This window comes from Phyllostomus hastatus, unplaced genomic scaffold, assembly GCF_019186645.2.
Source record: "Phyllostomus hastatus isolate PE091 unplaced genomic scaffold, TTU_PhHast_1.1 phas_contig_16, whole genome shotgun sequence".
Classification (NCBI taxonomy): domain Eukaryota; kingdom Metazoa; phylum Chordata; class Mammalia; order Chiroptera; family Phyllostomidae; genus Phyllostomus; species Phyllostomus hastatus.
Genome location: NW_025333643.1, coordinates 25663772 through 25688878, shown reverse-complemented (window position 1 = coordinate 25688878; position 25107 = coordinate 25663772). Strand labels below are relative to the sequence as shown.

Here is a 25107-nt window from a genome sequence, read left to right as displayed (position 1 = left end):
TCATAGTAATTGCATTGAATCTATAGATTGTTTTGGGTATTATGAGCATTTTAATGTTAATTCTCTCAATCTATTAACATGACATATGTTCCGACATATTTTAATCTTTCTCAATTTCTTTCTTTAGAGGACTAAAGTTTTCTGAGTACAGGTCTTTCACCTCCTTGATTAAATTTATTCCTAGATACTTTATTTTTAATTTCTTTGTTGCAATAGTAAATGGGATTTTTTTCTATTTTCTCTTTCTGATGGTTCATTATTGGTGTATAAAAATGACCTCAATTTCTGAATATCAACTTTGTGTCCTGCTATTGAGTTGTCTTTGTACAATATCATGTTGTCTGTGAATAATGACAGTATTACTTCATCCTTTCCAATTTGGATGACTTTTGTTTCTTCTTATCTGATAACTGCGGCTAGGACTTCTGAAACTATGTTGAATAAGAGTGGTGAAAGCGTTTTACCCCTGTCTTGTTCCTGATATTAAGGGAAATTATTTAGTTTTTGCCCATTGAATATGATGTTGGCAATAGGTTTCTCGTATATGGCCTTTAACACATTGAGGTATGCTTCCTCTAATCCCACTTGGCTGAGAGGTTTTTTTTTTTATCATAGGTGAGTGCTGGATTTTATCAAATGATTTTTCTGCATTTATGAACATGATCATGTGATTTTTGTCTCATTTTTTTATGTGATGTATTACAATGTTGATTTCTGAATATTATACTGTCCTTACATACTTGGAATAAATCCCATTGATCATGGTGAATGATCTTTTTGATATATTGCTGGATTCACTTTGTTAATATTCTGTTGAAGTTTTTAGCATCTCTGTTCATCAGAGATAGTGGCTTGTAATTTTCTCTCTTTTTTTGTGTTTTTAGCTGGTTTTATAATTAGGATCATATTAGCCTTGTAAAAAAGAGTCTGGAAGTCTTCCCTTTTCTTGAATTTTATGGAATAGTTTGAGTATAGGTGTTAGTGTGAGAAGCATAGGATGTGGTTTATCTTTGAGAATGATCCATGCACATTTGAAAAGAATGTATATTTTTCTTGAGTTGGTATGCTGGTAAATATCAATTAAATCCATTTTGTCTAGTGTAGTGTTTAATGCTGCTATATCCTTGTTGATTTTTTGTCTGGGATATCTGTCTGTTCTTGACAGTATGGTATTGAAACCCTCTACTATGACTATATCGCTGTAGATATCTTTCTTGAAATTCTCCAGGATGTTTTTTTATATATTTTGATGATCCTATATTGGGTGAATAATGTTTACAAGCATTTATATTCTCTTGGGATGAACCTTTAAGAATTTTATAGTGTTTTTTCTTTTTGTCTCTTATTATGGCCTTTGTTTAGAAATCTATTGTTGAACAGTATTGCCATCCTAGCTTTTTTGGTTTTCATTTGCATGCAATATTTTTTTCCATCCCTTCGCTTTCACTACATGTATATCTTTTCTTCTGAGGTGAATCTTTTGTAGATAGCATATATTCTGGTCATGTTTTCCTATCCATTCAGCCACCCTATGTCTTTTGAATGGAGCACTTAATCCATTTACATTTAAGGTTATTATTGATAGGTTCTTATTCATTGTCTTTTTTTTCCCCTTTGTACTCATATTCTTCTATTTCTTCTTTTTAAAGCACTTCCTTTATCATCCCTTGCAATGCTGGCTTGGTGGAAATACACTCATTCAGCTTTTCATTTTTGTCTGGGAAGCTCTTTATTTTGTCATCTTATTTAAATGAGAGCCTTGCTGGGTAGAGTAATGTTGGCTGCAGGTCTTTGCTTTTTATTACTTGCAATACTATCTGTCAATCCCTTCTGGCCTATAGTGCTTCTATTGAGAAATCAGCTGACAGCCTTATCAGAGCTCCCTTGTAGGTAACTTTCTCTCTTGCTGCCTTTAAAATGCTCTTTCTCTTTAAACTTTGCCATTTTAACTGTGATGTGCCTTGGTGTAGACCTCTTTGGATTCATCTTACTTGGAATTCTCTGTGTTTCCTAAACTTGTGCGACTTTTTCTTTCACCAAGTTAGGGAAGTTTGCTTTCTTTATTTTTTCAAACAGATTTTCTATCCTTTGCTCCCTTTCTTCTCATTCTGGTATTCTTATAATATGCATATTGTTACATTTCATGTTGTCCCAAAGCTCCCTCAATCTATCCCCATTCTTTTTAAATCTTGTTTTCATTTTGTTGCTCTGAGTGGGTGCTTTTTCTGCCTTGTTTTCCAAATTGCTGATTTGATCTTTGTCTAGCGTGCCTTTAAAACCTTGCAGTGTATTCTTCCTTTCAGATATTATATTCTTCATTGCCATCTCATTCTTATTTACAGTTTTTTTTAAAGGGGGCTGTTTTTATTTTTTTAAGATTTTATTTATTTAATTTTTTTAGAGAGAGGGTAAGGAAAGGAGAAAGACGAGGTAAGGAACATCAATGTATGGTTGCCTCTAGTGCACCCCCTTCTGGGAACCTGGCATGCAACCCAGGCACATGCCCTGAGCAGAAATTAAACTGACAACCCTTTGGTTTGTAGGCCCATACTCAACCCACTGATTTATGCCAGCCAAGGCTTATTTATAGTTTTTATGTCCTTCTTTATGTTGGTGTAGTTCTCTTTAAGTTCTTGGGACATTCTTACAATTACTTTGAACTGTATTTTTAATAATTTTCTTGTCTCAATTTCATTTAATTCTTTATGTGGAGAGTCCTCCTCTTCTTTCATTTGGAGGTTGTTTCTTTGGTTCTCCATTTTACAATAGCTGTCTTTGTTTTTGTTTGTTTCTATGTATTAGATCTACTTTTTCTCCTTGTCTTATAGGGTAGCCTTATGTGGTAGGAGTACTGTGGTACTCAGTGGTGCAGTCTTCTTTCTCTCTTCATCTGGATATGCTCGTGGACTCTCCTGTTATATTTGGGTCTTGATCCTCATTGACCCATTTGCTGGTTGTATCTCCCCTCTGGCTGTCTGTATGTGAAGTTCTATCCCTATCATATTTTTTATGCTGTTGTGCAGGTACTAACAAAACAAAGCAAAACAATACTAAAAACAAAACTCAAACAAGCACCCCCCCCCCCAACCACAACAGCAATATCAATGACAAAAGAGCCAAGAAGAATAAAAGCAAGAAGAGCAGTGAAATAGTAGGGGAATGGGACAAGAAAGAAAAAGAAAAAATAAATAAAATAAAAGAAGACCAAAGGAAAGAAAAGTGATTATGAGAGGAAAAAAGGGATGAGATAATAATCTGAAAGAAGAAAATGGGGGAAAAGTGACAAAGACAAAGAATAACAAAAATAAGAAAAAGAAAGTAGAAGGGAACAATGAGGTAATCAAAGGTAAGGATAAAATAAGGATTTGAAAGAAAACATAGAAAAGCAAAAATAGAAGAACATGAGAATAACAAAACTATGAAAAAGGAAAAATAATGAAAGTAATTACAAGAATAAAGTGAAATCCCTCTCAGCAGAGTTCAGTGCATGCATGCTAGATTCTCCCTTTGGATATTGCTCAGATGTGTCTGAGGTTGGTGTAAGCCAGTTTCACGTGCTGTTTACATTTAGCCCTCAGCAGCCTATTCAGAGCTGTCAGTTATCTACAGTTTGTGGCTGATTCCTCCAGGCTTGACTGCACCCAGGATGGGCCAAGCTACTCTGCACAGCTGGGTTTTAACAGCAATAGGTCCAGGGGTATGTCAGCAAATGACCCAAGTCACTGCTTGATCTACCTCTGTCAGCCTTAGCCTAGTTATGGACCTGACTTTTGTTGATAGGATTTCTGGTGGGGTTAGGGGACTCCTGGATCTCCCATGTCAGGTGCCTTTCAGACTTCAGGGAAGATGGTGGGTGTGATCCCCAACCCCCATGCCACTAGTCTGAGTCTGTTCAGGATTATTTCCCTATGCTTGGCAAGGTGGACCCCAAATAGGCTAATGGATGGGGACTCCAGAGTCCAGGTTTTGGGTCTGCCAGGAACCAAGAATGTTTCTATGGCTCTTCTTTGGGGGGACACACCCATTTGTATACCAGCAGAGTGTATGGCATGGCTGTGCTTTACAGCCAGTCTCTGATATCCACCTGAGTTTCTGTATGTTGCTGTCTCCTCAGCAGGGATTAAAATGCAGGATGGGGAAAAATAGAGTAAAAGTGAAAATCCCACACAAAACAAAACAAAAATCTGAACAAATCAAATAAAAAGAAAAAAATATATTCAGGCTGTGGTGAGTAGGATTCCACATGCGGGTGAGGTAAGTGATATCCTGCAGGGTCTGGTAATTGCTTCCCCTGAGAGGGGCTTGATTTTCTCAAGCAAGATGGCACTGCAGAATCCAGGTATACCCTGGCAATGAAAGCCTCACAGTTGCTCCCCCATGTCTCTTCCCAGCATCTTTCACACTAGACTCTCCTTGCCAGACTGTAAATCATGCTGCCTTCCCTTCATTGGGGCCCAAGGTGAGCATCTGTGAACACAAGATCTGTGCTTTGGCCCCTTTAAAGGTTAAATAAATAAAATAGTGGCTTTGTCTCCAACAGGTTTCATCTTTCCCCAGCAGAGGAAAACCCTGCAGCCTTTCACTGTTGGATGCTGCTGTGGTCAGCTGATCACAGCACTGGCACACTCTGTGCTTGGCTCCATTTGTGGATCCAGCTTCTTTCTTCTCAAGGGGAAGCTCCCACAGCCTTGGTCCACTGCCTTTGTGAAAATGAGCTCATAATTGACCCCACACTTCCTACCCATCTCAAGGTGATTAAAAGTCTCTTTTTTTTTAGGTAGTATTTGGTTTATTTTGGGTGACTGCTCTCCTCTTTAGTTTTATTTCCAGTTTGGTTCTGGGAGGAGATCTCCTACCTATCCTCCTACTTTGCTGCCATCTTGCCCCTTTAAAATCTCTAACTCTTCAATAGCAGAGGATTTGGGGGTATGTGTATATGCACAGCAAATTGCTTCTTTTACTTTGACGAGTGAATATGGTTCATTTTATCACTTTTTTTGTTGCATCCATGGGTACTAGGATCATATTCTTGTCCTGAGTCCTTACATTCCTGTCAGTGACTTTTATCTTATTTCCTGATATTTATAAACTAGATGGATGTGATCTGAGCCCTAGAATTTGCTAGACACTGAATCTTTTATTTACAAAATAGATAGCTCATGCAAGGAGATATAACACACTTCTCTGTCAGTCAAGTCCTAATAGATTTCTAAAATGGGACTGTCAAGCATAATTAGAAGAGAAACTCATATTTTGACATGACATTTAACCTTCCAGGAGGGAGTGCACATGCTACAAAGGTGGGAAATGTGTGGATCTCCTCATATAAACATATTTATACCTGTCATAACTTATCATATCAGTGTCAGCAGCAAGATGGCACAATATATTGCACAATAAAATCACTATATTGCTTTGTGAAAATTACACTGCATTTGATCAGAAAAAAATGCTGAATTGTGTATTGGTGAAACATTCTTCATCATTCTATTATGGAAGAAAGCCAAATAGTGAAACTTCTCAGTGTACTGGCTGAGTCCATTAATACATAAACCTAATCACACACACACACACACACACACACAAATAAGTTTTATCTTACTAAAAATTTGTTTTATGGAACAAATTATTTTCCTTTTTACCAAGAGAAAGGCTCTGGATGAAACACCTTTTATTTGCTCTAATTCTGGTATAGTGTTATACTTGATGCTTACCCCCAAACCAACATTAGTTATACCACACTGAGTTCTTTATTATCACAAATACATAGTCTTAAAACCATAAATGTTCAGATTCAATAGGCAGATGGTGGCTACTGAATATCTTAAACTGGCGCAAGTCAAATTTAAACAGAAGTTGATAGTTCACACATTTGTGTAAAAAACTTGGATAAATCTAAACTGAATTTGATGACATTTAAAAATATTTGAACAGTTTTATTAGATAATTGCCTGATTCTGATGTGTTCTTTTTTCTGCTCTTCTCTTCTTCCAGGTCTCTCCAAGGGAGTCTGTTGCATTAAGTGACCAATAAGAAATGAACTAACAGACCTCAACTTCTAGACTAGCTTTTTCACTGACTTATAGGCTCTGGTTACAGAGTAGAAAAAGTTGCACCTCCACATATTTTAAATTATGAAAACGATCTGTATGTATGAGGCCATAGAATAGAGAATATTCTTTTTCTTCTCATTGGCTTTTTTCATTCAAGACCAACACTTTTAAAAATGTATTCCAAAAAACACTAATCTCATAGAAAAGGCCATGTGATCAAGCAATTTGGAGCAATAATAATGTTGCAGAACTTTTTAATGGAAATAATCTCATTTTAGTTATCATATTTAAGAATATTATCTGGTTTTATGTAAGATTTCACATTTGTGGTTCCCTTGAAAAATTAAAGATATGTTAATACAGTTACTATACCTTCACACAGAAATAATTTCTTGTAGCTTCTAATTAGGCCAAAAATGAGCTCTCCATTAGTCAAATGACTACCCAGCATGCCTGGATTCTGGCAGATTTTTACTTGGCTCCCACTGTTCTAGTCTTTCTAGAAGATACACAGTATCTTTTGGTGTATTAAAGGCTCCAGAAATTCCCTCAGTAAATATATCTATTTTATTTTGTTTAAAAGTCGTTCCCAAGTGTATTTTGGAATGTACTGTTCTAGATAAGTCTTTGAATTTTTAATTACAATTTTTACTCAAAAGTGTACACATGAACGGAAATTTCTAATATATTACTTGGTAGTTGGCTATGGACCATGAATTCAAGTAATTTTTACTTTCTGGAATAAATTTTATGCTACTTTCTAACAAATAACTGTGAAAATATTTATGAAGCCTAAATTTTGCAAAGAGGATTCTATTTCCATTTCTGGATGGTTTTGTAACCATTCAAAATGTAGAATCTATCTATCTAGTTGGAGTGTTCACACATTCAATGAGACCTCAATCTACATAGTAGAGATGAAGAAGCTTTTGGATTTTACCTGAGGCTTAACATTAAAATGTCCAGACTAAGGACTCGCTGTGATGCTCATCTAATAAGAAGCCCTAACAATATGCATTTCAGAAAAAAGCTTTGGAGAAAAAAATAGACATAATTGCAATATGATAAGTAATTTGAGCATATAGTACTATTATTCTATCTCCAGTTAAACTAGAACTTAAGTAGGTATTTCCCTCATGTAAGTATCAGTTTGAGAAGATGGGCAATAAGTACTTCTTGGGATGTGTGCCCCATATGTATCATCCAAGTGCTCACTGTGAAAGCCCTAAAATGATATTTGACTTTTGTCTTACTGATTGAGTACCCTGCAGTTATAATAATGGGTTTCTGAGTTTCCCAATATCAGGGTCGGAAAGTGTGGCTGTAATGGCAACAAAGATTTCATTTAAAAACTTTGACTGACTTCAAATATCTAAGTGGGTGTTCTCTTGATTTAGCTTAAAACGGACTCAGGAAAAATAAATGGCAAACAAAGAGGACAAGTAAGTTTAGAAAGAAGTTATTTAACACTTTAATAGGGCCATCCAACATGTGGTCACATAGATTATTCTGAAACCCAGTTGCTTTAATGGTCTTCCTACTTCACCAGAAGAGATCTGAATAGTCTTAGAAAAAGCAAATCAAAATAGAAAAAGATGCTATGATAAGACTTGCTGCTACAGTACTAAGTACTTAATGATGCCAGACTTTGGCCTTAATCAGAGGGCATTTCTGCAGTCTAGAACAGTTATACAAAGCCTAAAGACATTGTATTTACAGGACTTATTAATACAGGGATCCATATTCTACCACAACTCTGCCAGAGACTTAACAGCATGGTGGAACAGCTCCCTCCAACATCCTCTCTTTCTTTTTTGTGTACAAGCTAGTAGTTCTAAAAATATTTTCCTGGAAGAGGTTAAAACAGTTATAATATATCAATTGACTATAAAGTATGGTTATGTAAGCCAAGCTTGCATGCTAATATTGCACAGGGAAGAAAGCAATAAAACAGGTCACTTGCTTCCTTGGGCATCTGGTAGACACAGAAGGAAGCTCTTGATTCAGTATTATGATGCCTCAGATTCCAGGAGTCCACCTGTAGCTGGCTTTCCAGTGCAAGTGCCCCACTGAACTCTCAAAGGGACACATCTTCCTCGCCAATAGAAAAAAATGATGACAAAAAGAAACAAAACAAAGCATCCAAAAATCAAAGAGATACACCAGGTGCCTCAAACTGTGGTAGTTCATATCTTGAAGAGAATATATAATATTTCAAAATATATATACATATATTTCAAATAGTACAAAGTAACTATAGATCGAGATTGGATAGAAGACAGTTGATCATTCTTCATAATCCCCAAAATTTTCATTGAGAAAATTCTTTTTTAAAAACCCAATTTCCATGATGTTGGTCAAAAACTCTGGTCTTCCCACTATAGGATATTTCATGACATACAGTTAAAATACTGCGATTATCTGGTAACGAGTCAAAGTGCAAATAAATCCATTTGGCTTGTAATGTGTTAGATGTTTTACATTCTTAAAATGTATTTTCCGCAGAGTTGATTTTCCTGTATTACTACAACAAATGCTTCTGTTAGGTTCTTGGGTGGATCTGTAACCAAAGAAAGAAAGAAATTTCAGGGAAAAAAGAAAAAAATGAAGGCACAAAGAAAGGTGATCAGGCAGAAAATTGAGAACATCTTGAATTTTTAGGATGTTGCATTTTTCAAGTGACCTGAAGTAAAAAATGTTAATGTCTAGAACAATAGTTCCCAAATGATGATCAAAGCACATTGACAGACTTTATATATTTTATCAACTTATTAAATTAATTTTGCCACATTAAGGAGGCAGAGTTTTAGAGCCAGGTATGACCAGAACTGATTTCATAGGCATGAGATCTATGCAGCTACACAAAGCCCTGTACTGAAAAGGTCCCACACTTCATTTAATGATCTCTTGCTGCCATCTTGAAGTTATTAGTAATTTTTTAAAAAAGGGCCCCGTGTTTTTACTTTGGGCTGGGTTCTGCATATTACACTGTCAGTCCTGTGTCTGATGAGAACTTGAACTGAGTAGGTCATTCCATGTTTTTGTCATCTTGGACTGTGGTAAGGTGTAGAGGAATGGCATAAGGTGAAGTCATTGCCAAGATATTTAGGGCATAAGGCATTTTTCTTATAAATTCAGTGTCTGAGTCCAGGGAGTATATTTAGGAGTATACTTGAAGTTTCCAGGGCCAGGTAAAAACAACAATAAAAGTCTACATTTAAAAGTTGGTTGGGCCAGGAGTAGAATGCATGAGAAATCTTCACACACTTGTTTTTATCATCTCTGTATATAAGTAACAAATGCTGCCAAACCTTTGCTTCCTACATTCCAGTGGCATTTATAACCTTCTGTTTTCATTGTCTTCTTTTTCACCAAAGGAGGGAGAAAGTGACATTCATAAAAATTGCCATTCCTTTATTTCTAGCATCACACCACTCACCCTTGGGCCCTGTCCTCCATGGAAGACCAGGGACTCTGTCATGTCTACCATCACATCCTCAAGACCTTTACACATTAACTTTACAGAGTAGAGGCTTAAATATATGTATTGGCTAAAGAAATGAGTGAGTTCACTTGGAGCCAGGGGCAATTGTGATATTGTGCTACTGTAAGCTGATTCATTCTTTCTTTCTGCAATCTCCAAATACCCATCCATCTCTTTGTTTCTTCCTGCCTCTCTCTTGCCATACCACCAACTCCTCTATTTTAAAGACAGTTCATGGAAAATGGAATAGAGATCATGATTGTGAAAGTTCTCAGAGAATTTCAGACCTGGTGGGATTTTGATTGAAAAAACTAAAGTATGTCAAAGCTAGTACTTTACCTTCAGTAATAAAAATATATTTATATTATGGAGATAAGCAAATTCAGAATCACCATTAGTCGGATGGGTCCAAGAGACTAATAAACAAATGATAGCAGTGGGTTTGTGTTGAGTTGATCACAGAAAACAGGGAATTGGCCAGATGACATTAGTGGTTATGTGTGCAATCTGAGTTCTGTCCACTCATCCTGTTAGGGGATGAAATTTGACTCTACATTGTGCACTAACTTTATTTTCTCACTGTCTGAAAGACATTAACATACTGGGCTGTAGGAAACCCAAAGTTACATAATACTTTTCTAGGTACTATACCAGATTGTGTTATGCTATTTTAATCTACTTATTTTTCTTTCCAAGTGACTTTGATTTTCTCCTCATTTCATTTCCTTCTTCTTCTGATCCCCAAACAACAAATGTTCATTTTTTACCTGTGAATTATTACAGCTTTGTGGAACAACTTATTTCCTTTATGGAGAGATCTGTCTTTCTAAAGAAAGCCATTGTTACTGAATATACAGTATATAGATTTGTTCCTGGATGCATGAGCTATTGCCTTTCAACTTTCAAACTTATATTTTTATATGACTTTAAAGAAAAGAAATAAACCAGTAGGTATCTAAAACCATAGGAAAAATTCTCTGGTTAATATTTAAGTAGATTAGTCTTGCTGTAAACTACCAACAAAGTAATTTTAATAAAACAATTGAAGCAGCAATCAAGCAAGAACAGGATTAAAATTTAGCCATAGCACTTCATCCAGAAAACCAAGCAACTCTTCAGTAGGGTGTCTGCCACCAGCTTTATTCTATGGGAGGCTCTCTATAGGTGGCATTCATTCAGGAAGCTTCCTCTTTCCCTAAAATTTATTCTTTCAAGTCTCATGAAAGGAAAGCCTTTGTCTAATTCTACTTACCTTCCTTCTTTGCGTTATATTATCACTGAGATCAAATTTTTTAACATTTATCAATTACCATTAGATTGTGACCTCTTACCTTGGCTACTTCTTAATCTGGGGTGTCTGCATGTCTAAATAAAATGATGAATTTCTACTCTGTACCCTTTTCAAAAAAAGAAACAACTCAAGAATATGAATTAGATTATACTTTGAGGCATCTTTCATCTACATTTAAAAAACTGCTGAGAATTTTGGCTCAGGATGATTATTTGGGAAGTAATCCCTCTATCAGGAAAGGTTTTTAAAAAAATCTACATAGAGAAAAACAATGCTGTACCAGAAATCATTCTTGCAAATGTCTTTACCTTGGAGTTACTTTTAAAATAATGTATAAAGGAAACTCTCAGTTTGTCATTAAAAATCTGGGTATGTTTCTTCATTTTTCCCCAAAGAGCATTATCTTTGAAAATTTGAATCAATCTTATGCATAAGAACAAAAAAGTAATTTTTCTTTATTTTCCCTTTCATTTTGACAGGAAATTGAAGAATATTTTTATCCTAAAGATCACCTCTTGAGTAAAAGCAGAAAAATAAAAACATGTTATTCAAATTGAAGTACATCTGTGAATTAAACCTTTTCAAAATTTAAATTGCTAGAGTCAGTGTTTGAAGTGTGTAGACACATCATTCTCTAATGGGGAAAAATACATAGGGCATACTAGAAAAAATTATATAAAACCTATTCTCAGAGCATATGATCTAAAGACTGTTGTTGGTATATCATTTATACAGAGTGGAAAGCTCCTGTATGTGCCATTTGGACTTAATTTGTGCCTTTGTATTTAAAAGTGTTTATTTTACTATGCATGTCTTAATAAAAGGAGGGGAGAAATTACAAATCAGTAGAAATGTCTAAGTCCTCTAAAGGTTTAAAAAGTACAGCCTTTTCTACTGTCTTCTTTTTCCTTGTCTAAAGACAGACTTGAGAATTCTCAGTTGACTGATGTGCCCCTCAAAAGCTGTAGAACAGTCTCTCATTTCCTTGCTTGAATTGAATGCACACATCAGAACTGGTACATCTTTGCTTTCAAACCCATGGCAAGGGAGGTTTATTTCTCTTCTACATTCAACTGTCTGGGCTGCATTCAGCCCACCTAGGGCACTAGCAGATATAGTGTGCTCCATCCTTATTACCATGATCAGATTCTGCACTGCACTTCTGTGATGCTGGAAAATATCTAGGATGTATTTAGTACATGCTCTGCTTTTAAAATATACTCTACAGAGGATGAATTGAAGAAAGTCACATAAGGCCACATAAAGATAGCATTAACAATTTCTGTGTTTTGTTTTTGTTTATGTTCTAGCTTCCAAAGAGTCTCCTCATTGGTACTCTTGGAATTTCACTATTTAAATCCTGAAATAACTTGATTTGTATGTTGCTCTTTATTGAGTTTCAAGTCTGGAGGTACCATGAGAGCAGGGATTACCATCAATAAAGGGTAATCAGTTATCATTTGGAATAGAAAACACAGATATAGCAGAAAATACAGGGGTGGGCAGAAGTACATTTATAGTTGTAACACAAATAATACAATAATCAATAAATAATAATGCAAGAATAAACTCTGTTTCATGTACTCACAACTGTAAACTCCTTTTGCCCACCCTGTAAATCAGCAACATGTTTAAAATAATGTTGATCAGATTTCAATCATACTTCTGTAATTACACTGGCCATAATTCAGGGTTGCTTAAAAGTAATTTGTAAGAGCATCTTCAAATTACTTGGTAAAATCATTTTCAGGCAAATTGCAACCAAAGGAAAACCTGAAACCCAAACAGTACCAGGTAATTAAATGAATTATTCCTGTGGATAATTTGCAGAAACTGGGCTTATTTCTGTAGGTGTTTCTTTGGTAGGGTTTTCATTAAAATGAAATAAAATAATTCAAGCTTCTTGGGTACTTAAAAATGTATGTTAAACTAGGATGATTCAGAAATCTCTTGGCTGCCAGCCAGGGAGGTATGGCCATTTACTAGCTAAAGTGATTAATATAGGAAACTAAATTTGACATGCAAACATCTCAACCCATTTTATATATGAAAAATTAAGCATTTAATATGATATTATGAAACATTACTTTTGTTTTGCACATCACAAAGCTGCAAGAACCGATTTTAATTTTTGAAAAGATAGTACTGAGAAAAAAGATCAAGTTATGATTCATAATACAGGAATTGGAATCAGAATTGCTTTTTTAAGTTTGAGTCACTTTTTTTGAAGATCAACATATTTACAAGGTCAACATATTGAGATGTATAATTGGTAGAGCTTTCTTTAAAAATATACACTACATTAAACTATATACACACACAACAGGGCTGATATTCACATGGTACATATATATGTGATCATACTGATTGTTAAAATAATAACATAACTTTGTACTAGTAAAGAAATATTGCCTTAAGTGTCATGAAAACCTCACACTCCCCTGACCCCCTTTAGGACTCCCAGACTTTCTTATGGTCCAGTGTACAGAAGGTCAGTGGCTGGCCTAGTTGGACTTCTTCATCCTGCTGTAGCATTATGACACAAATCCTGATGAGCTGGTAGTCTCACAATACAGGTTGGTATACATTTTGAACAGAACTTCTGATTTAACTAGAGTAATCAGGGAATGATTATTCACATCACAAAAGTCTTTCATTCCCTTATAAGATCATAAGAGAATTCCTTTAAAAATTCTGTACTTAAATGCAGACTATTTCAATAAACTATGTGGACAAATTACACAACATCCTCATTTTATTATCTGTTCTGAGCACCATACATGTTGGATGAATTATCCAAGTAATTGCCTCACTGAAATGTAGCTTTATTTATGAGGCAGTAGCAGAAACACTAAACTGCTTAGTGTAGAAAAGTTAACTTCAGTTTCTAAGTTCTTGTTGGTGGATGGACACTGATCAGGATGGTTAAGAAGGATTTCTATAAGGGAAAAGGTTTTTTTTCTTGTTCAAAGCTTCCCTGGGTGATCTTTGTACAACACAAAGGAAAACAGTACAGTTAGTAACATGCACAAGACATTAGAAATAAGTGAACTTACTCTTGTGGTCTTAATTTTATTGCCTGTAGCACACATCCATCCAGAATTATCAGGGAGTGTCTTACATTCTTCTCCTTCAAGACAAGGCTCCATCTCACACCACCATTTCCCAATCACGATGGAGGCTGTACAGAAGCAGAAAATAAGTGTTTGTGTTTGTTCAGACAGCCTGGGCACTGCTGCTTTGTCCCTCTGCAGATGCGATTTCTCACTGAAGTCCTCTTTAACCATCCATAACTGGCTAAGAATACCCTATTTAGAAGAATAAGATTTTAATTTATAAGTTTTACAATGCAAATGTTGTCTAGTTTCATCAAGCTTCATTTTGTCAAAAATCCCCCAGTATGATAGAATCATATGAACTGGAAAGACTTGCTTATTGGAAGACCTTTAATTTTGTTATTTTTTGTAAACCAAAATTGTTTACTATTTCTTTCCAGTGAAGAGGACAAATTTCTAAATGCTGTTCAGAATGACTGAGCTATTCTTTTCAGAAAAACTAGCTTATCCACCCAGCATTAGGGTTTATCCCTCAGCCTGGGCCTTTGAGAATTTTAAAGGCCTACCAAAAGAAAAAAATTAATTGACTAAAAGTACAAAAGGAAAACTGCAAAATAAAAAAAGAGTAATAATAAATGTAAATATTTGTTTATGGTCAAAATATATTTGATACAGGTTGTGGTTTCTTTTTAATATGTTTGATGTCACGTGGTTGAGACTTTCAAAAGTTGAGTACCTGATAAAATAGCCCTATATATCAAGGTTGATATCAAGGTTGACCACAATAGGAAGCTGGCAATGGATTTAAGGAATGTATTTACAGCACACTGTTTTTGATAATGAGATTTTATAAAACCAATGATTAGATTCACTCAGTTCAAATCAAGATGCTCACGTTTTTCTTGATGCCCTGGGTGAAAAATTATTTCTGTACATGCATCAGTTATTTCTGAAGCTACTCAAGGCATTAGTTTTATACAAATGTTCCTTGGCTTTTTCAATAAAGGCTTTTATTGTGATACTATCTGATTGGCTGTTTTTTGCACTAAGCTGGGAATCTAATCCTTTACATCACCACCATTCAACTCCTGACATGGCAAAGATGAGTCTCCACCATGATGCTTTATTCTCACAACAACAAGGAAACCAAGGACACCTGTTAACATTACAGAAAAGTAATAAGAAAATGGGATGGAGCCCCAGCCAGTGTGGCTCAGTTTGTTGGTCTTCATCCCACAAACTGAAAGGTCACCAGTTTGATACCCAGTTAGGGCACATACCTAGGTTGCAGATTCAGTCCCTAGTTGGGGCACATACGGAAGGCAGCCAATTGATGCTTCTCTCTCACATTACTATTTCTCCCCCTCTCTTCCTCCCTTCTTTCCTCTATTTCTAAAATAAAAATAAAATTAAAAAAAGAAAACAGAGTGGAGAAAAACCCACAATGATGCAGGAGCACATTAAAATTCTCTCTCCATATTGCCTTCATTAGAGGATTAGTTTCTAACTTAGAAGCAGAGTGGTCCAAACACCCAGATATCTATCTGCATTCAGATTTTCCTCCTATATTTTTCCTAATTTAGTCTTTCCCTCCTTCAGAATCTCATCTTCCTCAATCTTTGAGTAAAAATTGCTATGCAGGGTTATATGTGTAAAATAATGTCTACTCTACTGTATGGGAAGTCAAAGCTTTTTTATTAGTAATTTTCTTTATATTTGATTGAAGCTTTACACGTGGATCAGACCAAATCATGTAAAGTGTAAATTCATCAGATGTGTAAGAAAGTATAGGATGTAAAATCTTTTAAATAGTTTTATCCATATGAAAGCCAGTATGATATTTTTGTAAAACACAATAATAACATAAAACACAAATCCTCCACAGGGTACAGAATTATTGTGAGAGTTCTGAATGTTTTCATTTTTAACAGCAGTGCTGTGCACCTGGATAAGGCATAGGGAAAGATTCTGGTCATGAGTAAAAAAGTACTTATTTATGTGAATCGACAGGTGACAATATTAAATAAGAGGGGCATATATTTTGGCAACAAGAAAAACATACATGATGCTGAAAGGGAACAATAGTAAATCACACATCTTTGGGTCATGTAAGATAAAAGTCAGTGTTGGCAGTGTTTATTAAAAGCCTGCAATCTGAAACTCCCTTTTGTTAGTGCTCAACTTACCATATTAGCCAAGCTGTCCCCTTAAATCCTGCCTAATATTTCAGTATTAATGCCCTGAATCTACACCTTTGAGAATGGAAACCCTCTGATCTTAGCTCTGAGGGGTAACTCTCTTTACCAAGTCTCCAATTGAGCATTCCATCACTCTTTCTTCATTGTTCTGTGCAGGGAAAAATAAATGACAGCCAGCCAGGGTTCAGCCTGCTCACAGAGGACACTGTTCCTTTTTTTAGGCTTCCCTCTGCCTTTTCCAAAGTGACCTATTTCATTGCAAGCTAACAAAACAGTTCCTCTCTTTCTGAAGTATGATTATCTTCTACATGACAATGTAGATAGAAAAAGAACACATCGCAAAACCCACATATCCACTTTAATTCAAGGCTGTAAAAATATGCTGATTCATAGGGAAAAATAACAGGCTTTCTAAGAATAAAAATGTCTTCAGCCTTGCCTTTACACTCTAAAAATTCCCATTATACCTGCCTATCTAAGTAAGGTTTGGTGACTTGGCACTGCCTCTGGCTTATCAGAACCCAGTTCATTCTTGCTTTTCTAAAGATACCATTGCATTTATTTTGTTTCTGATTTGTGCACTACATGGTCATCTTTATATATATATAATATATATGTATATTATATATATATAAAATCTTTGTGCTTGAGATAAAACATTAATCTTCAATCCTAATCATTTTCATAAACTTGCATTTGCTTAAATATCTTTAAAAAATTCATAAAAAGAGGATTTAAAAATTTCCTCTTCTTCTCCCAAACTGGAATCTACCTAAAACTTTCAGATTAATAAAGGGAACAATATTAATGTTATTTAACTGTTTTGTAATATTTTTCTTGTGGATATATTTATAATAAGAAAAATTTAAGTACTGAATTTTTTAGATGTCTTAAATTATAATGGTCAGTACAATAATAATGATTATTGACTTCTTGTGTGCTTTTTATATGTTTCTGTACTTGGTACTTTGAGAATATTATATCACAAAACCTGTGTTTTCCATCATTATAATGTCAACTTATTCTACTTTTGTGTTCAGGACTCAAAGAACTGCAACAAAGCATTTATTGACTTCTGAGTGAATGAATAAATTCTTGCTGCTATACTAATATAGAAATAAATTCCATGTAAACATACTTATGGAAATGTAATATTAAGGGTACATTTGGTTTCTTATAAAATTAAATTTACTTAAAAATAATTTGGGTACCCTTTTCTCTACAACCTTTCCAGCACTTGTTTTTTGTTGATTTGTTTATAATGGCTATTCTGACTGGTGTGAAGTGGTATATCCTCATGCTTTTAATTTGTATCTTTCTGATGGCTAGTGATGCTGAACATCCTTTCATATGACTGTTGGCCTTTGTTCAGTATGTTCTCCTTAAAAAAGTGTCTATTCAAATCCTTTGACCTCTTTTATATCAAATTGTTTGTCATCCTAGAGTGAAGTCATGTGAGTTCTTTATATATTTACATAGTGCACTGTTGGTGGGAATGCAGACTGGTGCAGCCACTGTGGAAAACAGTATGGAATTTCCTCATAAAACTAAAATAGAACAGCTTTTTGACCCAGCAGTACTACTGCTGGCATTATACCCTAAGAATCCTGAAACACCAATCCGAAAGAACCTATGCACCTTGATGTTCATAGCAGCACAATTTACAATAGCTAAGTATTGAAAGCAACATAAATGTCCACCAGTAAATGAGTGGATAAAAATACTATGCTACGTTTACACAATGGAATACTATGCAGCAGAAAGAAAGAAGGAGCTCCTATCCTTCAGTGCAGCATGGATGGAATGGGAGAGCATCATATTAAGTGAAATAAGCCAGGAGGTGAAAGAAAAATACCATATGATCTCACCTATAAGTGGAACCTAATCAACAAAACAAACAAGCAAGCAAAATATAACCAGAAATATTGAAATAAAGAACAAACTGAAAGTAACCAGAGGGTAGGAGAGAGAAGGATAATGGGGGGAAATAGGGGAAGGTCCATCAAGGAACATGTATAAAGGGCACATGGACAAAACCAAAGGGGGTAGGTTCAAGGGTGGGAAGTGGGGATGGGTGTGGGAGGGTGTGTGGTGGGGTGAAAATGGAGACAACTGAACTTGAACAACAATAAAAAATAATAATAATTTGGGCAAGAAGAAACTTTATATTACACATAGTTCTTCCTAGTTTGAGCTACACGTATCTGGGTTTCATAAAATTCCCACTAGTGAAAAGTTTTGAAGACATGAGAAACTTGTGAGGTAGATGTATAATTCTGTAACAACTTTTCTCCCCTAAAATAACGAGTTAATTAAATATCAGCTGCAAAACAGGTTCTCTGTTATCTGTGGTGATTACAAAAAATGGGTCTTAAAGACATTTTTAACCCTGGGGTTCTGAGATTAGCTCAACAATTGTGCCATGTTCAGGAAAATAGCTGATTTTCAACTTTTTCAAGAATGTTCACCTTCCCTTGAGAGATTCTTAAAATCACTAAAGCCACTTTAATCATATATCTTGATTTTGCCTTTATACCAGGTCACATTGTTGTAGAGAAAAAAGAGAGACTGGAAAGGAGAATCTACCCATCTTTCAAGGATAAATCATAAATATGACAGAAATCTCTTATTTTATTGTTGTCTGTAACTTTAAGGCATTTTCCTGTGGGAACAGATCAAGGCACTAATATATAGTGACCCTAATAAATACAACAAATACACATTATATTGTCTAAGAATTGTAGTCCATTTGTATAATTTCAATAAAAAATGGCTAAGTCTTAATTCAGCACATTCTACACTCAAAGCACTGCTCGATTTGCAAAAACTATAAAATAATGAATGTGATACAGCCCTGCCCTCAGAACTTACACTTGAGCTCAATGTGTCTCAACATGGGCTCTACTGGTGTTAAGGAATGAATTATGGTCAGGGGGCATAAATGAGTGAAGTACTACTTCAGCCACCAATCCCTCATTGGGCCTGAAGAGCAGGCTTGCAGTGGAGAGTAGGAAGAGAAAACTTTAATAAAGTTTGGAAAGCAAAGGAATTGGGCTTTTTTCTTTTAACTTAATTTTTATTTTTTTAGAAAGTGGTAAGTCACTAAAGAAATGATTCATATTTGGTGAGAAAAGGGAAGATCTGACTACAGCAGTGGATGGGGAAGATGAACTTTGCAGTGATGTATAAGATGGAAGAAGAAATAAGTGAGCAGATGAAATGCCAGTAGGCACCATATCATTCAACTAGAGATGGGATAAAATCTTGATTTTAGATGCATATTCTACAATTGTGAAGAAGGGGTGTTGCAACTGAGGAAGCATTATGGCCAGAAACTCAACTATATTAACTGCAACCCTAACCACCTTGGACTCAATTATTAGTTTACTCACCAAGCAGTGAAATACTTCCTTGAGGACAGGGATCACACTGCATTCATTTTTGAATGACACAGAGTAGCTCAAGACTGGATTGCAATTTAAAAATGAATAAATTAATAAAAATAAAATAAAAAGAGAAACATAGTGCCTATATCAAAGGATCGTGAGGATTACATGAAAACTCATCAAAGCACTGAGTGGTTTCTGGCTTTAGTAAATGTACAATAAATATTAGCTATCACCATCATCATTGTCATCATCATCACTTTTATTACTCTAAGGAATAAAATCACTCCAAAACAGAAAAGGCAATTCTTCACAAAGTTAGAGAATAAATCATTTTCAATATTATGCCCAACTCTGAGCTCAAGTCTATGACTTATGAGAGTTTGAGCATAAATTAAATGGTTCAACATAGCATTTCATTCATGCTCCCAGAAGTAGTTTATAAGTACATCAATAAAGACAAATTTTCAGGCTCATCTTTGTTGCAACCTGTCATGTGATTTAAAGCAATGGAACTCCAGTAATGGACTGGGACAGATCTCTAGCCTCCCTTTTGCACAGGTTGTTGGAACAGGTGTTACAATGCTCTTTTTCAAAAACTTTCAGTGGCTCTCTGTGCTACTATCTTTATCAAAGCAAACAGAAAATTAAATGCATTGAATACCATTGCCTGCAGTCATTTCAAACTCCCTCTTTCCTGTGAGCTCACATTTAAGCATAGGATTTAGTGTAGAGTACAGGTGGCAAACACAAGGCCCGCAGGTTGAATCTGGCCCTCCACCTTGTTTTATCTGGCCTGGCACCTTGTTTCTACCTGGCAGCAGCCCTGAGCTCTCACCTAACTGTTAAGGAGTAGTTACATTTATATAGTCCTAATATCACATTTGGCCCTTTGAAGGCAACCGTGAGGCTGATTTGGCCCATGGTGAAAATGAGTTTGACACATCTGGTGTAAGGCACATATAATGATTAAGACTCTAAGCTCTTGGGTATGTAATAGAAGAAACTGGGTTTGGATTTATATACCACCATTTCTTGGTAGTATATCTTGAAAATGTTCCTCAGTTCTGGTCTCATGATCCAGAGTTAGAGATAGAGTTCAAACCACAACTGGTTATAATGAATTTTAGATGAGATAAAGTACTTAGCATAGTACCTAATAAACTTTTTACTCAACACATGGCAGCTATTACTATTATTTATTCACATATCCTCTATCCAGATAGCTATGTTTGCATCCATTCAATTACTGTTTTAAAGAGTTAATGCCTTATCTTTAATGGAAGCTTACACTAATTCTGGGATGCATATATTTATTTTTTTTACTGATTAACTGCATTTCTTCATGAGATGTACAAGATATTTCAGTCATAACAGGTGATGATGGAATTATTAGCATTGCTCTCTGTGGGAAACTGTTCCGCATGCCATGGAAATGTAGCTCAGTCCTCACATGGAAAACCAGTGGGGTGTGTGTCGGCACACAGGACCACACCCACAGATAGGTTTTCCCATGGGGAATCAGGCCTGCATTGTACCTAGGCCACTATGAGGCTTGCTTTTGCTAAAACTCCCTCACCCTGAATTGAGGTAGCAAGGGCTTGCTGCAGCTTCCTAAAATATGAGCTAAACCTCCCAAGTATGGAGTGTTAACAATCCAACTGCATTTCCATTTACATTTGCAAATATCCTTTTTCCTTGACGTGATTAGGGACATCCTCTCCTTTGTTGTCTATAAAAGGTAATCACCTAATGTGAACCCGTGCATAGTAAATGAGGACTATCCTCCTTGTAATGTACCCAGTAAAACAATAAAAGCTTGTCCAGGTGGTGGTTGGAGCCTTCTCTCTCTGACTTAGCAGCCGTGCCATCCTTTCTTTACCACAGGATTCCTGTAGTCTGTGTGTATTTGTTCATGAGCAGCCACAACATACATGGATCCTGCTCACCAGAATCTGCCACAACTCTCCTGTACAAATACTATTCAGTGTTTTTCAAACTGGGGAAATTTTATGTTGGTGAGAGTGCAGGTGAGGGTATGGATTGTGAACTGGGCAGTATTTAAAACCAGTATGATACAATTTCCTTGAAGGGTGGGTTTTCTTAAAGGTATTTAAAGACAAAAGTTATACTTAATTTATTCAAAAGCTATTTGTTAACTGCTGTGCTGAGCATAAAATAGGCACAGTTCCTATTCTTATGGGAGATATAAACTAGATGTAATGATGCAATAATATATACTAACAAATTGTGATGTGCAAAAAAGATACAATGTGCTATAAAGAAAACTAAAATGTAGATATGATTTAGGTTGTCAGGGTGATGGTGGTAAGAATTCTCATTGATACAATAATTTAACAACTAAGAAATCAACAAAATAGCCCTGACTGGTGTGGCTTGGTGGACGGAGTGCTAACCTGTGAATCAAAGGGTTGCCACTTCAATCCCCATCTAGGGAACATGCCTGGGTTGTGGGCCAGGTCCCTGTTGGGGGGTGTGTGAAAGGCAACCACACATTGATGTTTCTCTCCCTCTCTTTCTCCTTCCCTTTCTCTCTCCTTTCCCCTCTCTAAAATAAATAAAAAATATCTTAAAAAGAAATCAATGAAATAATTTTATATTATTACATTAAATATAATTTTATATGAAATTATATAATTATATACAATTATTTTATATAAAATTTTATATAATTTAATATAAAATTTAATATAAAATAAAATTTTATAATTTTATATATATATAGTCTGTCCAAGAGGTATCATTTATTGAAGAAGAAGCAAGTAACACTGTACATAGAACAATGACACCTTAGTCCCTTCAAAGCAGGCATTTTGGGACTTAACACAATTCTCCAAATTGCCATCAGCTGCCTCATGGTGTTCTCCTGAATCTCATCAGTGGTTTGAAATCTCTTCTCTTTGAAAAGTGATTTTGGTTTTGGGAAAAGTGTGAAGTAACAAGGGCACCAAATCTTGACCGTAGGTAGGCTGAGTCACCTGGGTGATTTGATGTTTCACCAAAAAACTTCATGAGATATGACACATGAGCAGGCATGTTGTTGTGTTGAAGCTGTCAATCACCAGTTGCCATAGTTGCAGCCTTCTGAATTATCTGAAGAGTTTCTGCAGAGGAATGTTCAAACTTAATGAAAAATTTGATGTAGATTTGTTGCTCTACTTGCTCAGTCATTTTGAATGTTATAGTCACATAGTACCCATGCTCACTCAATGGTATCTACTGCTCCAACTGACTAGTACAGTGAAGTCATCATTGTTCACACATGCACATTCCAGTCCACTCTCCTTGGCTGCCAGGTTACATTGATGTCATACAAACTGTTCTTGTTATATTAATAATGGCTGAACTTTTTCTGGACAGACCTCATCTAATTCATATATATGTATACATACACATAAATATGCATATATGTGTAAATATATGGCTAACCTCACAGAAATTTGAATACACAATACATAAATCTTTTACTTGTCCAACCTGTCTTATCAGAAGACAAGGATACAGGTCCTTCGTCTTTGACAAACAATGTCTGCTCTAGTGAGAGGAAGTTTTTAGACACTTTTTGCTAACTCAGGGATATGCTCTTAATTCCTGCCAATAATAATATTGTTCTTCTTAAGTTGGACACATTGGCTGGAGCCCCTGGCTTATTCTGAATTTTCAATATGGTGGTCCCTACATATCCATGGTTTTGCTTTCTGCAATTTTAGTCACCTACAATCAACTGTGGTTGAAAATACATTAACAGCACTTATTGAAAAAATTTGCAGGTAAGTGGGACTGCACAGATTAAACTGCCATTGTTCAAGGATCAAATGTGTATTGTTATAATTGTATTTCATTATTAGTTATATTTGTTAATCTCCTATAGTGTTTAATTTATAAGTTAAACTTTATCATAAGTATATATGTACAGGAAAAAGTACATATAGGGGTTGGTACTATTAGTGATTTCAGGAATCCACTTGTGGTCCTGGAATGTATCTGTCTTCGATAAGGGGAGACAACTGTATGTGATATCACTATCATTCTGTCCACTTATAAGTCACACACTGGATGTTGGTCTTATGTTCACTAAATTGATGGTTTTATTTTGTATTTAAATTCAGCATATTTTTGCATTTGTATAGGTACATAATTTTATATATGGTTAAAAAACTGTGCTTATTAAATAAGTCCCCTGATTTACATACCCTATATTCTTTTTTTTGGCAAATTTAATATTTATTGTATTTTTACATTACTTTTCAGTCTCCTTGCATCCCCTTCCCCTCAGCCACCACTACACTGTTTTTCATGTCCATAAGTCCTTCTTCCTATTTTCTCAATCCCTCTAGCCTCTAAACTAAGCCCCTACTAGCTGTCATCCTGCTCTCCATCTCTGAGTCTGTCTCCATTTTCCCTGTTAATTCAGTTTGTTCATTAGATTCCACATATAAGTGAAATCATACAGTATTTGTCTTTCTATGACTGTATTATTTCACTTATCATAATGTTCTCCAGGTCCATCCATACAGTTGAACAGGGTAAAATTTTCTTCTTTTTTTTACAACCGAGTAGTATTCCATTCTGTAAATATCCCATAGTTGTTTCATCCACTCATCTATTGATGGAAGTTTGGGCTGCTGCTCCCATATCTTCGAAATTGTAAATAACACTGCAATGAACATAGGAGTGCTTATGTTCTTTCGAATTAGTGTTTTGGTTTCCTTTGGATATATTCCTGGAAGTGGGATTGCTCGGTCAAAAGGAAGATCTATTTTTAATTTATTAAATTTTATGTATACCACTTTCCACAGTGGCTACACCAGTCTGCATTCCCATCAACAGTGTAAAAGAGTTCCTCCTTCTACACATCCTCACCAGCACTTGGTGTTTGTTGATTTATTGATGGTAGCCATTCAGACAGGTGTGAGATGATATTTCATTGAGGTTTTAATTTGTATTTTTCTGATTATTACTGACATTGAACATATTTCATATGTCTATTGGACATCTGTGTGTTATTTTTGGAGAATTGTCAATGAAGATCCTTTGCCATTTTTTTAAATTGGGTTAGTTTTTGGGGTTGAGTTTTGTAAGTACTTTGTAAATTGTTGATATTAATCCATTATCAGATGTATCAGCAAAGATATTCTCCCACTTTGTGTGTTTTCTTTTTTAATTTATTTTTTTATTTTAATAATTATTCAAGTACAGTTTTCTCCCTTTGATTTCCATTCCAGCCCACCCATCCAACCCTCCCCACTTCCTTCCCCCTAGTTTTTGTCCATGTGTCCTTTAAATTTGTTCCTGTAAACCCTACCCATTCTTCCCTGAAATTCCCTCTTCTCTCCCATCTGGTCACTGTCAGTCTGTCCTCTATTTCAGTGTCTTTGGTTATATTTTGCTTGTTTCTTTGTTTTGTTGTTTAGGTTCCTGTTAAAGGTGAGATCATATGGTATTTGTCTTTCACTGCCTGCCTTATTTTGCATAGCACAATGCTTTCCAGCTCCATCCAAGCTGTTGAAAAGGGTAGGAGCTCCTTCTTTCTTTCTGCTGCATGGAATTCAATTGTGTAAATGTACCATAGTTATTTGATCCATTCATTTACTGATGGGCATCTAGGTTGCTTCCAG

The 25107-nt window shown here is 35.5% G+C and overlaps 1 protein-coding gene across 2 annotated transcripts in view; it reads right to left on the bottom strand.

The window, feature by feature from the left end:
- Positions 1-5745: 5745 nt before the first annotated feature.
- TAFA1 (TAFA chemokine like family member 1) overlaps positions 5746-25107 on the bottom strand; it is a 640413-nt gene continuing 621051 nt past the window's right edge. For both annotated transcript variants that reach the window (XM_045832317.1, XM_045832318.1), the window contains exons 4-5: positions 13885-14009; positions 5746-8613 (exon numbers count right to left, since the gene is read on the bottom strand). In XM_045832317.1, the coding sequence (XP_045688273.1) occupies positions 8596-8613; positions 13885-14009 (143 nt within the window). In that variant the 3' untranslated portion in view covers positions 5746-8595. The remainder of the gene's footprint in view (positions 8614-13884; positions 14010-25107) is intronic.